General features: G+C 37.1%; 1 protein-coding gene across 2 annotated transcripts in view; it reads left to right on the forward strand.

Annotated features, from left to right (window-relative positions):
• The window catches only part of CNTNAP5 (contactin associated protein family member 5), a 253462-nt gene that overhangs the window by 157161 nt on the left and 81013 nt on the right, over positions 1–15288 (forward strand). For both annotated transcript variants that reach the window (XM_090143720.1, XM_090143721.1), the window contains exon 13: positions 11926–12045. In XM_090143720.1, the coding sequence (XP_089999846.1) occupies positions 11926–12045 (120 nt within the window). The remainder of the gene's footprint in view (positions 1–11925; positions 12046–15288) is intronic.

Consider the following 15288-nt stretch of genomic DNA (forward strand, 5'->3'; position numbering starts at 1 on the left):
GGTATGAAGCTGAAAATATTGGCAACTGTACTCTAATTCAGGAGATCCTGATGATTTGATAATTAATAATGACGTAATTTGTGGTGTGGAGTCTGGAAGTAAATGGAAAAGGTAGTTGAGAGGTCTATTCATAGATTTGCCTTCCAAGCTGAGAGCATCTGAGCACTACATTGTAAGTACAAAGGAAGCTAAGCAGTACAAAAATCATCTGGATTATACCAAGTCAGATGAAGATTGTGAAGAAAAATGAGTTTAGAGTTTGGAAAAGAGGAATTACTGTTTGCCCAGTGTTTCTGTTGTTCCAAAAAGCATGTGAGCTCACTATGGCTTGTGTCTGAAGGAGGAGACCATCTATTTATTGCTCAGGACTGGTTCATGGCTAGTTTTCCATACAAACATTGTATGGGGTTAGTAAAGCCTCTTCTATGAACTCGTGTATGTGCTCTCCCTCAGCTCCAGAGGTACATAGAGGCCTGCCATTATTTAAGGTTTACTGATGTAAAAAACTGCTCTGAAAAGTTTCTCGAGAAGATCTATGTTAAGACTTTACAGCAGATCAAGCTGTGCACGTGTGATGTACAGCTATTCAGTTCCTGAGATTATTTACAACCATGTTAACAACTAATTTGATTCCAGCTGGATTGTGGAGCCAGCGGTTTTGTAAACCAAGCGACACTGATAAACAGCAACATTAAACCAGAGGAATGCATTCATCTGCTTGAGATGTGTGATGAAACCATTTCGAAGCCGGTGGGCAAATGCTGGCTGCTGATAAGAAACCTACAGAACAAGAGACGTTATCGCTTTCAGCTGATAGTGGTTGACATACAGGAGTAGCTTGTAGCAGGGTGAATGAAAGTCTCAGATCTGATCACAGTATAATTCCAGAATATCCTCACTATACAGGCAACTCCTGCAGTCATGTAATTCAGTTAGTTCTATCAAAGCAAGCATCTAATTTCTCAAGTTTTGAAACATTATCTCAACAGGTTTTGATTTTTACTACAACATGAAGGCTAACAGGCCTATAATTGAACTAGTAACATTTTAATTTGATTTATTTACTTATTTATATAAAACTGCCCTTCAGACATAAGTTTACACAGAAACAGTGGAAAGATGTAAATGGCAATCTGCTGCAAATCAAAATTAGTGTGAGTAGTATCATTGTCAGCTGGATTTCCTCTCTTCTAGAGTTGCATCAGTGTGATTTTTTTTTATTATTATTATTTTTTAACTCTCACTGGTATGAGAAGGCAAACTTGTAATAAGTTTGTCTTGGTTTTAGGAAGAACTGTATCATGCATATTTACAAATAAGAATTAAATGATTTATGTTTTATCAGCTCAGATAGAGGGACCTTACCAGTTAAGAAATGATATCTGAACATATATTGACCTTGACTGTATGCCTTCGTTTGTAAAATTTTGAGTAATATATTTCATGTTCAATAATTAAGCAATCCCAGTATTTTCTTCCAAGAATTCATGGGACGTACTGGATACCCCTGTGAAGAACAGCTGATAGTATAGTTTATCCCTGCACCAAAGAGTTTTCCCTTTATGTTTTTGAAGACAGAAAACATCCTGGTGCATAGGATGGAGTATCAGAAAGTCTTCATCGGCATCACATGCAGTGATTTTAGTCTACCAGGTACATAATTATTATTATGCTTCCTTGTAGGCAACAAGTAATAAGGTATATTAAGAAGAGGAAGAAATGGAATGCTCACAGACATGAAGGAGTTACGTGGGAGAAAGCAATAATGTACTTGTTTGAAAAATATAAGGTTGTGGCCAGAGAAGTCTTGACGTTTTTTAGAGGGCAAATGCCAAAGTCATGACAGGTAGAGTGGTTGGTAATATGCTGTGAAAAGCAAGGATAAATAGTTTGCCTTTGACACAACAGAAGGAAAGTAGATGGTGGCAAGACAGAAAATAAGTTGATAGAAGACACAACTGGGACAATGTTTGCATGACCATGCCAGATAAGTGGGACAAGATTGTGTCTGCCATGACTCGAAATGGGTATAGCTGAAATTCAAGATGCGTGGATGAAGAGCAGAAGCACACATTTCAAAATAAATATAAAGAACTAGGTGACCTACACATATAATCCTTCTAGATATAATCTTTCCAGAGGCAATTAGTGTGCTTCAAACCTCAGGTATCCTCCTGCTCATTCAAAATCCCTTCTGATTCTGATAGATCTAGACAGTTACAGAAGGTATGGCAATCTACCTTATCCAGATGAGGGGCCACTAACAAAAGGGTGTAGGGTCGTGTACCTTTAAATAGATATTCTACATCAGACAGGTTTCACCTTGAAGTCTCATTTAGTCCTGCTTCTCTTCTTCTCTTGTCTGAACTGAACTGTCTGTACAAACAACAAATCCTTTAGTGTTTTTTGGATTTCTGTAACATACAGGAGGAGAGTGAAGGCAGGTTGTTTGCTTGTGCAGCTTGTTGCCTGATGCATAAGTCCATTTCTCTGTTTAAGTAACTGCTAATTCTCCTTCACATGTTTTCATGTGGAATACACCTTCCAAGTCTTCCCCATTCCCTTACCCCAGTGGAGAAGAGGATTTGAACTTCCTCTCATCCTTCCAGCTTCCAATGGAATTCATGTCTCCTTGCCAGCTTGTCGCAGCACAGGTTAGCAATGAAGTGGACATGCAGTTCAGTGGGAAATAAGGAAGTTGTGCTGACTTTCCCCAGGTACTCATTTCACTGCCTAATTTAAGGAGATAAGAAGTCAGGGAATAAACCTGTGTGACATTCTCATCTATGAGTTTCACTGTGCTTTGATTTCTCTTCCTCTGTTGGGAATAGCATTCAATCTGCAGGTATACTGGAAGCTGCATAATCCATATCTTATAAAGAAATGATACGGTTTATTTCTCTTGAAACTACTGTTTGCTTTCTGCTTTTTGCACTGATTCAGTCTTAAGACAGTGCTTTGAGCATGCAATCTTTGTTTCAAGCCTGTAAAATGCCTGACTTTGATTTCTCGTTTAGCTTTCAAATGTGCCTCGCCCAGCTTGCATTTACATAGGTTAGGAGATTAGCTGTGTCAAAAGCTTAATTAGATATGCTTTCCCGGTTGTACTGTGTGGTGTGTAGCCTACTGATCTGTCAGCTACTGCACTTCACAGCTTCACATGCTTCACATGTGTGAAGCATGGCAGAGTATATGGTAATGTAATCTTTTGTTTTCTGTTTTTCTATTTTAGATAGAAACACTGATTCTAGTGAACAGTGTAGGAAAAAGGCCTGGGCAGGGTTCAGCTCATTTAGTTTTCACTCTCAGGTGAACATCTTTGTGATATCTAATCTAAGTTAGTAATCTCACCTCTGCAACAGAATGAGTGAGCAATTTTGTGAATTTGTTTAATTGTATAACAGGGTGTCCATGGCAGGAACCACCTCTGCAATGTGCCAGTTTGTCTATGGGCTCCAGTTGGAGGCTGTCCTACCTTAGGCGAACAGTAGGCACTAGATCAGAGTTATAGGTGTATATATACAGAGAGAAAGGAACAGAGAGAGGAATTGAAGATGTATAGATAATGTTTTAATTCAAAGGTCATGGTTTAAAACCTCAACAGTCATCTTTTTCATGCTGTTAAATCTGGTTGTAATTACCATGTGACAGAGAAAGCAATAGACCAGTCTAAAATAGCCCTGAGATACAGACTGTTATCACTTTATTGCAAGCTAATGATTGGTAATCTCCTCTTTTTGTGACTTATGTTACTCCTTCACAAAGCTTCATCTTCCCCTTCTGTATTTCTGTTATTTTAATGTATGACAGTTTTCAAGATGACCTTTAATCTTTTTTTATTCCAAATAATACTGAACATTGATATAAAGGATGATGAGAAATATAAAATAATAGTTTTATTCTTCATGTTCTGGGGATGACAACATGTCCCAAAGCTTTGCAAGGTGATAATTAACAAAATATAATTTAATTCTAGATGTTTGCTTTGGTGTGTGATCTATCTTGCACGTACAGGCATGTGTCTTACTGGCCTAGGTAATTGCTGGAGGAAAGATCCATCTATAATGGAAATGTCATAAAGTCGCTGAACATGACATAAACTTAACACGACTTCAGGCTTTGAAAATGTATTTTTTAATACTAATATACTTACTGAATATGCAGTTTTCATCTGAAGAACTTAATATAACTTCAGCCAGATCCTTAGCAGCCCTGGAATTGCATCTTAAAGAACCAGCCGTGGGTTTCGTAATTCTCCTGTGTTTCAAAGCAGGGAGATGTTTATGCAGTTTGCTGGCTCGGCAGTCAAAGTTCAGAGAGCTTCAATCTGCCAGATGTCTAATGGTGAATCTGGTCATGTGATTTATATGTCCTGAGGAGCCAATTGTCCTGTCAGATATCCTGGGTATATATTTTTCCATGTGTATTTAAAAACATTTCTGTTCTTTAACTAAGAAAAAAAAAAAAAGTTTAATATTCATATCAAGCCTTTGGTACAGTACTTGATATTCCTGCATATTTCACATCATGGTTCTGACATATGACTTTTCATTGTTTATTTTGTAATAAGATACTGTCTTATTATTGTTCTCCCTTCAGTTTGTGTATCTGTGAGTTGTACATCTCTGTTTCTCACTAGCATTTGTTTAAAAAAACAAACTTTTTCTCTTGCCTGACATTTTCTTGTATATAATGTAGAAACTTTGGGCTGTGACTGCAGATCAGAATATGTGGGAGACTGAGTCAGTACCATTTGAAGGCTGCCTTTGTCAGGCACAGCTATGACCCTATGAATGCCAGTACAGAGTAAGGCTGAAATGCTATGCTTGGTGTCCTGCAAGTTGTCAATTTTTACCTGCCCTCCAACATTGCTCTTAACAACATAGGTCTCCCTGACTGCACTCTCAGCACAGCAGGATATACAGGTCACCCTGCATCAGCCACAGGCTGTGGAGGGCAAGGGTCTGACACAGCTGCCTTCAAGCCTCAGTAGGGAAGCAACAGAGGATGGGCTTACCTGGCCTTTCCCTACCCAAGGACAGGGACAGCCATCGCTTGAATTGTAGGAAATGGTGTAATCCCATATGTAATGGAAAGTTCCCTTCCCTACATCCATTTAGGTGACGTTGTGGTAGAAGTCTTTTAAAAGCTATCTGTGGAAATAACGCATTATTTATCAGATGAGCAAATACACATTTTTCAAAGGTAAAATAAGCCATCTGTCATCTGTACACATCAGAGTGGAGACTACATTAGTCTGTCAATAGCAGGACTGTCAAAATCCAGTTTTGGAGAGTATAAATTTCATTTTCTGGCATTTAACAAGCCAATTGTAGTATAGGGGTAACAGTAACAACCATTCCCAGAATTCATAGCCTGTACAAATCCCTCTGCTATTGAAATGAGAATAGAAGAAACCTCCAATTGCATACTGCTTAGTTGATTTGTTATTTAGACTGAATATTCATTATTCTGAGCTTGCAAGAGCAAATTTGTCAGGCTGGAGGTATATAAGTAAAGGCTGAAATAACCATCTCCAATCTGTCTCCCAGAAGCTCTGAGAATTTTGTTGTGAATGCTCAATTCAGTTTGTGGTATTTGTGCATATCAGCTTGTCCAAGATTAGGTCATGGATGGTTGCATATGCAAACAGGATCCCCAGGTCTTTCTGGACTTTCTGTTCTTATCAGATTTTTTTTTTTCATCTGAGACTGCATTGTAATAATGGTTATTAATCTAAGAGTTATCTTTACTTTTGCATTGAACGTGCAAAGTATTATGAAGTAATGAAATGAGTCTCAAATGATCCACCAGTATGTATTCTGCCTACAGTATATTCCATGACTGTGCAATTGTTAGCTGTGGTAAAAGCAACATGCATCTCTGCATTATTCTACCTGGGGAGTGAATGATGTTAGCTTATATCAATGACATCAGGAAATAATGTTCTTTAGGCATATTTAACTTATTATAGCACCATAAAATGTAATCTCCCTTTGAGTAATTAAAAATTATCAGCTGCTTTTATTCGATTATGAGAATTCCATCTAGAAAGAGCAGTATCATTTCCCATCTTGGTAGTCATAACTAGTGCAACCCAAATTTCTCTGATAAAACAAAAAAGAATTGGTTGTGATTTGCAGCTTACAGTTTTGGTTTTATCTTTATCAGTAACATACGTGTAGGTGAAGGAGAGAGAATAATCTTGCCTGGTCTCCCAAGGTAAAACTGAAGTCCAGGTATAGCTTCAACCTTTGTAATGGGTCCAGTGCCCAGGAGGTGAGTCTAATGGATGAATAACAGGTTAATTCTTTCACTCAAGAGAGACTTTAAACATGTTGCTCTCTAGGGGTCATTTACCAAAGATCAATTAGTTGCACCAGAAACAGACTTCTCTTTTGCCAAGATAGAATCAGGGATGGAAAATGAGGTGAAAGTGGTCTGGAAGAGAGGTTTTGTAAGTTAGGAACACAGGGGCAGAGGAAACAGTGTTGTTAAGTACTAAGGAATTATGTTAAAGAGTTACCTGCAAGGAGCTCAGTAATGAAACAGCAAATGTGTGCTTAGTGAAGGCTAACTTGACAGCAGACAAACTGTTACGGGCAAAAGTGAGATTGAGATCAAGTGTCAATACAGTAACAGGTTGTCAGAGCAGAACTGGATAGAAACATCTTTTATTGGAAACAATTGAGAAGTTTGACTTTGCAAACATTTGCTCAGATGTCTCCTGTTAGTGCAGCACAGTGGGGATACAATCTCTTCTGGTTTAAGGACAGTAATTAAAACAGCTGGATTAACAGGTTTCAAATACTTTGGAGTGAACGCTGCTTGCACTTAAAACCAGTCAAGCTCTCACAGCATATTGAATTAAGCCTGAAGTTTCAACTGCAGAGCTGAGCTAAGAAGGATATGACTTTTTGGAGCAGATAGTTCATGAGTGTGCTGACCATAAAGGCACTTGGTGCAGGAGTTAGAAAATGAGTTCTGTAGATAATTTTACTCAAAAGTCTGAAGTTGATTGTTAAAATGGCATTTGAATCCTTTTTGATTTTGAAATGTTGAATCGTGAATCTATGTCTTGGACCTTGATTGATCAAAGCACATGTTTAAAGTTTTGCTAGCAGCCTTCCATAGGGAGGCTGTATACATAGTGTATGTAGAGTCTTGGAGAAAAAAATATGGGATGCATACATTTCAGATCAGTATCAGACCATATATTTTATTTTTGAGCTCATTAATCTTCATATCTCTGGAGATATAAGAAACCATCTAGAGTTGAGTGTTGTTGCTCTGGCTGAGAGAAATGTGTTTTCTTTATAAATGCTGAGCAAAGTTTGATAAACCATTTCTTAAACACTTGGGAAGATGAAAAGTGAAAATGAAAGGAAAAGATAGCCATTATGATTGGTGAACATCAAAATTAATACTTGGATGAAATGAGGAGTTGTTGGTCTGAAAAGCTAGCGTCATTTGAGATACTTAAGACCGCAATCTATCTCTGAAAATATGGATGTGGAGGTGGATCGTTTTGAACTCTGTCAATACTGTGTGTATCTGAACAGGATCAGCACAGCTTGTACTGGCAAGTAGTCAAGAGCACATATAGCACTTAGGGAAGCAGCTCTTGGTATGAAGGATGAGGCTCTCAGGCTGCATTAGTAGCCAGATCTGTGAGGATTTTAGATTTCTCTGTAAAACACAGCAGTAGCCCTTAAAAATTTCCTTAAACAGTACTGTCCTATTTGAGCTGCAAAAATGTGACTAAGTAAAATATATTTCTAACAGCCAAATACTTGTAGTAAATTTGGTTCTTATATTAAATACTCCTACCTGCCATACCTGACTGTATGATTCAAACCATACATGCAGAGGGACAGCACAAGTTAGTGTAGACAGCTCTTTTCAGTGATCACTAGAATAATGCAACTTCTTGAAGCAGACAATTTCACATCCACTGCCTGCAAAAACTGTTGTAGGGACCACAGTGCTGTTGCTCCATGGCCACACACCTTGCTTCTAAAAGTGCCTGAAAATATGCAGCAGGGGCTGAAAATCACAACTTAAAATTATCTGTGGTTGGGGCTTAGTGTAGCAAATATCTTTGGGAAGTTGTCTTTTTTTTTTCTTCAGTGGTTGATACCAATCAAAAGGGATCCAAAAACAAAAACCAAAAAAAAACCTGTGGGACAGTTAGAGAAAGAATACTGATCTTGATTTCTTGAGACAAATGGCATCTTACTGGTTTCATTTTTGAAAAAGGATTTCAAGAAGTGCACAGTTAAACATTTTAATGAGAAAATGAGTTTTCAATGAACATTCTTTTTTTTTAGTCCCATTTTGGTAAACATTTCAAAGTTTGTAAACAAACCTGAAAGCATGAACGTGAATGCTATTAAAAATGCTTCAGAAAAAAAAGGAATAGCTTTTAATTTAAAATTTAAAATAATGCTTGAAAATTGTTGCCAAGTTCTACTCAGAATGAACTCAGATAAAATGCTCTCCTTTATTAAAAAAGGTGTAATTACTGCACATTGTTTAACATTAAAATGTATGCATCCTTTCAATACTTCCATAGTTACAATTGTTGCTTGCTTTTTGAAAGTTAGGCCCTGTATGTGCATAAATGTGTGGTGACTCTTTAATGACAACTACAGTCATGATTTCCTGTTGTTCCCAAGACAATGACATCTTCATCACATCAAAGAATTTCGCACAAAGTGAAACATAAATCTGAAGGCAATTCTCTGAGCTAAGGCTCTGGGATCTTCATAGTCACAGTTGAGTGTCTGGTTTTCACTTTTGTGTGACATTTCTGATTGTAAGACGTGACAAATGACTGCGAAGAGATCTTGTATTTCATTGAACCATAAGATGGCTTCATGTTGTTGTCAATGGCGTAATAAGGCTTTTTCAGCAAATGGAATTCTGTAACTTTATTCTCAGACAATCAACTCAGCCTGCAAAAATGATGAGGAGAACATGGAATGGATGGTGCACATGAAATGTCTGAGAGGGGATCTACCAATGACTGAAAATACCATTCAAAATATCATTTTCTCCTATATAGCATAAAATAGGAAGGGGAAAAAAAAAAAAAAAAAAACGGAAAGCAATGGCCCATCCAGTTTAGAAATGTACAATACCAATTGCCTAAGATACGAAACTTGCGATGTGCAGCCACAGAATAATCTGTACAATAAAACAATTATTCTTTAACTCATGATAATTAGAATATGCTTTATGTGCCAGAACTTGAGGTTTTTAGCTTTTTCAAACTTCTACTGCTGCTCCCTAATATCTGCTGTTAGTATACTCATATAACCAAAGGAAAAACATAGCAGAACAATTTTCTTCTAGCAAACATAACTAGCTTCACAAAAGCTTGCTCATCCTTCCAGATTTATGCCCCTTGAGCATCTCTAGCCTGAATTCTTGTTCTATTCAGCCTTTTTTCCCCCCTAAAGAAGCAGTGACAAAGAGGCTATCTAAAATGAATAGATCATCTCTGTTTGTGTCTGTCCATATTATTAATGGCTGAATCTTCACATCTTTCCTTATTAATTAAAAAAAAAGTGTGTCTAGGCTCCAGCCAAAATGACAGTCAAGAACCAGCAAAACACTTAGGAATAGAAAGTTTATGATGAAGAATGAGTTTCTACCTGTGACAGTTCACTGACAACGTATTAGTTTTACATATCTGCTCCTTGCGCTATGCTTTGTCTTCAAAAATACTCACCAAAAAATTCAGAGGAGGCAGTTGGCATGGTCCCTAATGAAACAAGATAAAGTGTTCTGTAATGATGATGACAGCAAATTCACTAAGTGTACTGCAGTTTGTGAACTCTGCAAATTGATCAAACCAAGATTCCTCGATTTCTTAATCGACTGTTACACTTTCTCTTCTGACCCTCTGTAGCCCAGTTGCTTTTCTCAACGCTTTGGCAGCTTATGGACTCCTTGTTTGCTCCTCCAGTTATGAATACTGGAAGAAATAAAGGCCAAGGTGGATGTGGCTCTGGGCAGCCTGGTCTGGTTGTTAGTCACCCTGCACATAGCAGGGGGGTTGAAACTAGATGATAATTGTGGTCCTATTCAACCTATGCCATTCTATGATTCATTGCATTATCCTAATGACCTTGAGGAAGGAACTATCTTAATTAAGCTCTTGATAGAATGGATATTAATTAAAGTACTATCCTACCACCAGATGCTGAGTATCCTAAGCATTTATGTAACTCTGGGAAGGGTAGTACTGTGCTTATTTAGCACTCCTGCCTGCAAAAGATTTTTTGTCGGAAATGTACAGGGCAAAAACATATTTCAACCAGTGGTACGACTGATTGTTTTGGAGAGATTCTTACTTCATAGTGACGTGATCCCTTAGAATTGTGGTTCTATTTTGTCAGCAGAAGCAAAGAATATTCCAAATTTTGTTAAAATCTTAGTGATTATTATCTATTGTAGAGATTTCTTCATACTGAGAAAAATGAGTCAGTAGTCAAACTAGTCTGCTTCAGGTCGGCCGTTCAAGTCTTTCTGAAACTTGCTTCATCGGGGAAACTTCTTCTAGGGAAACTGGGGGAAAGAGGGATGCCAGTTTTTGTGCATTCACAACACTGAGAATGAGGAATTATTCCTGCCTAGTGCAGAGCGATTGCTGCCTTCTACAGGAGAGGCTTAGATGGCATTTAAAAAGTTGTGAAGATGTACTTTGCCTACGCTCAGTCTGCAAATCTTGTGATCCTTCCAGATGAAAGGTACTGGGAATTTTGCAGTAGTATTTACGATCTTAACTCAGCAAACATTATGTATATCAAATTTAACTGTACTGCTCTGATGCCTGAAGAATTGAAGGGGCTTGTGAAAAGATTTACAAGTGGCTTACAAATGGCCTATTCATAAGTTCCCCTGGGTATGTTCCAGTCTGTGTAACTCATGTATTTGCTGTATGATGATGTGTGAATGTGCAAATAGTGGTTAAAATGCGCTCATAAAATTAAGAGGTAAGAAAAAAGATAGTTTTGACCTTGTAATAACCAAAAATGATGTCCAAATATATTGCTGTGTGTTTTGCTAATGGTAGCTCTCAAAAGCTTACCAAGAGAGTATTTGCTTACATTTCTGTTACTGTATCAAACAAATAACTCTGTCTCAAAGAAAGAAAAAGGAAGGTTCTGATCCATGTGTTAAATCAGTCTGCGATTTTTATTTGTTAACAGTTAGCTGAAAAATTGTAAGCTTGTTTTACTCCATGTGTTAAATCAGTCTGCGATTTTTATTTGTTAACAGTTAGCTGAAAAATTGTAAGCTTGTTTTACTAACGATGTGGGTTCTCATAGACAATAATCTTCCAGAAGAAAAATATTGATAAGCAGAAAGGAAGAGCTGGTTGTATAAAAATAGGTCTAAAGCATAAAGATGTCTCCCTGGATGGAGGACATACCTGAGCTCAAGCTTTTCTGCTAGAGTAAATAGCTTATTTTCATTTGGAGCAATAGAAGTGACAGGAAAGCTGAGAACTAAAATTGTCTTTTATCTTGACAAGACTTAAGTGCTTGTCCAAGTTATAAATAATGTATATATATGTGTTTGTATGTGTGTATCTGAAATACCATTATGTGGATGCATGTGTATGTCACTCCCCTGTTGAATGGGAATTTGAAAATTCTTACTTATTTCCTTAAGTTTTTAGATACTTTAAAATAAGAACAACATTCATACTATTAAAGCGGTGCCTACTCATGAAGGCAGTTACCTACATGCCAGAGTTTGAGCACAAACTCAGGGCCAGATGCAGTAAATTTTCACATGCTAGGCAGCAGTGAATCAAAAGGTTTTATTACAGCAGTGTTTCAAGCAATGCTTGAAATGTATAAAATGTTTTCCCTCTGTTTATGTGATACATTTTCTGTATCTCTTTTTAAGCCATCTATGAACAATCATGTGAGGCTTACCGGCACCAAGGGAAGACGTCAGATTTCTTCTACATTGATTCTGATGGAAGTGGACCACTTGGACCGCTCCGGGTTTTTTGCAATATAACAGGTAACATGTTTAACATGTAATGTTAAAAACCCAACTCTGCATTTGGTGCTTTATGTGGGCTCTAATGTTATTGTTATGTCTGTCATTGTGCTTACTAAGAAGATGCTAGAACCATTATTCCTTCAGTAGTGGAAAAAGCAGAGAATTGGTAGTAATTGAGGTTTGACTTTGGAGTGTTTCCTTAAATAGGATCCAAGTAAAATTGATTTCTAAACCTTAAGCTTAAAGGGTTCACATTCCCCTGTTACTAAATGATATTAACAATGGTATTTGAACCTTGTAAAGGGAACAGCATAATATCATAACTTTTAGTGAGATGTCTGTAGTTTTTACTAAAGATCTGGAGACTTAGAATTCAAGCTTTCTTTTGTAACTGAATAGGTCTTTTGCCTTAGTAGAACATTAGATGTGGGATTCAAATAAAATCCTGCAGAAATAAATCCATTACATGGAATCTGGACCATTCACTTTCCAGACTAGCATACAGTTTCAATTAAAAGCAGAGGGCCCACTTGTGCCAGAGTTCTTGAAATAGAACTGTGCCTTTGTAAACATGGTGATAGAGAGAAGCACAACAATAAACAGGTTTTCTTTAAACAAAAGGAAATTGTTATTTCTCATCATAGCCTGAGATCGTTGTCAAGATATGGCAGAAAAAGAGCTGCTTGTGGCCTCTCCTGATATTCAGCTGGCACGTCATGTATCAGAACAGGAGGTTCACAGACACACAAAACAGATCTTTGTTCACAATTAGAGCAAGAAAGTCCTTGCCTTATAAACTGGGGATGATTTTAAGATCCTTGTACTGAGCTGGCTGTTAATTTTCCCAGTGTAGCTCTAACAGAAATTCTTTCCCTCATGTGAGTGTGCTGCTTTTGGTGTTTAAGTGAATGCATTCATCTACCTGGCTATGTGTATAGATGAGGAGATATGATGCTGTCAGGAGGAGGGTCACCAAAGTGAGAGAGAGAGTGCAGAGCAAGTGCCTGGAAGGGTGACCTATTCATTAAGACACCTCAAACTTACAGGTCTGTAGTTTTAAAATAAGAAGTTTTTCAAATGAAAGTCCCTATCTGGCAAAGTCTCCCTACCAGTAACTGGAGCCCACTTTGTATGTAGGGTTGTCTTGCAAAGGCATGAGGAAGTACTGTAACATAAGCTATATTGTGGATTGCGAAATATCATAGAGCCTTGTTTCTGCAATGTAGAGGAAATTTCCTGTACTTCTTCCTATCTGACTTTCTTTGCTTCCTGTGGCCAGCCAGGTGAGAGTGAAAGAATATCTTATTATCTGAATTGCTAATTCTGCATGAGTATAGTTTGCTAAATATATCAGTCCAGAAAACAAAGCACTCAGAATATTCATTTTTCCTTAATCTCCTTGTACTTAGAGTGTCTCAAATTAAATTTTTATTTTGATTTAATTGAGCAATCATTATGTTCATTAAATGCACACTAGTTAATTATTAAATATGTTTTTCATTCAAGTGTAACATATATTTAACAAGATTTGTCGTCTTTGCTGTCATTGGATTTCATAAGCATTGGAACAGCTTCACCTCTCTGTCTGAATATCCTTCCTTGATCTCCAGTGTGGGAAATGTGCTCATTTTTATTATTTATCAGATAAATATCTGTGATCAAAACATTGTCAGTCCTTTTTACGTCTGCTTAAAATGCAGGAATTTTGACAAACTCCTTGCAGAAAGCACCTGCTTTCTTCAAATAAATTTTATTTGGCAGAAATCCAGAGGGTCTGATTTTCTCTCTGTAATGAACTTGCTGACATTCTTATTTTATTTTGGTTACAAGAAAATTGAAGGTGGGGAAAACTGACAGAACCTGCTAGCCTGAAAAATTCTATTCTACGTATTTCTTCTTTTCCCCTAGATATCTCATTTAAAATAGGGGAAGGTCATTTGTCTTTGATACTTCTGTTATTCCTAGTGCATAAAGGAGGACCAAGGCACAGAAAAAAATTACTGTTTTTTAATTATCTAGATAGCTTGTGGTACAATTGGATTATGTTTTTGTATCATAAAAATATATGAGGGCTTCTCCAAAAGTAATGCCTTCTATTTTATTATGTTGGCCCACAATGTCAGGGGCAGGTATTAATGGTATAGTAGTATGGTTTCCACCTGTATTCTATTACATGTTGTTGCTGTGTGACAGATGGCAGCGCAGGGGCAGTCTAATGTGCAAGTGCTTATCAAGCAAACAGGTGGAATGGAATTCCTCCAAAAATGGCCAGGGTTGATGTTCATTGATGTTTGCTGAATGTTTATGGAGACCAAGCAGTGGGTATGAGCATGGTGAGGTGATGGGCGGTGCATTTCAGCAATGGTGACAGTGAGTTGCCTCCACTGATGCAGGTTTTTATGAGTGTGGCATGCAGGATCTTGTTCACTGCTGTTGAAAATACATAGCTAATGGTGGTGACTCTGTTGCAAAACAGAGTTTTGTAGCTGAGAATTTGCTCTATGAAATTGTGTTATTGTGTTCTTTGTAGCTGTCATCGTTTCCATGGAAATAAATGGAGTCATAAATGAAAATAAAGGAGTCATTGCTTTTGGTATAACCTACGTAGTTTGGGTGCCTTAATCACAAGAACTTCTTTATTTTCTTGGGAACTTACGCAGATAATAATTAAATGTTTACAGTAATAGACTAAGTACAGGAGATAGTGGAAAAAATAACTTTTATCTTTACCCTCAAATAGATAGATTCAGAATTTTGCTATTACTTTCAGATAGTATTCCTGTATAGTTTTCTGAAAGCATAGATATTCAAGGAAAGTGAATAAACTCATTTCGATGTTGTCATATTAAGGAAGAAATAAAGGAGAAGACCACATTAACATTCAGTGACATAAACCCATACTGCAGATACTATGCTTGAAAAAATACAGATAGTCAGAAATGTGGATGGCTGCTGTGTATGGAAAAAGTAAATAGACTGAAGAGATGATGAAGGGAACTGCCACAGGAAAGCATGGAAGATATAAGTGTGAGGAAGAAAGAAAAAAAGGAATTGATTCTTTCTCATAATATGGGAACTAAGGAACTATTAAGTTAGCAGGATTTAAATATTTATTATTACTATTCATATTTTTATTCTTGACACTATCAATAACTCAATTATGACTGTGTATGTTGAGAAGGAATTGGACAATCAGACACAAGGTAAAAAGGGAGAGAGAAATAAGAGGAAGGAAATTCTGCAGGGAGGGAAAAAAAAGAA

The sequence above is a fragment of the Phasianus colchicus genome, chromosome 7 (assembly GCF_987193195.1).
Source record: "Phasianus colchicus chromosome 7, bPhaCol1.hap1.1, whole genome shotgun sequence".
NCBI lineage: Eukaryota > Metazoa > Chordata > Aves > Galliformes > Phasianidae > Phasianus > Phasianus colchicus.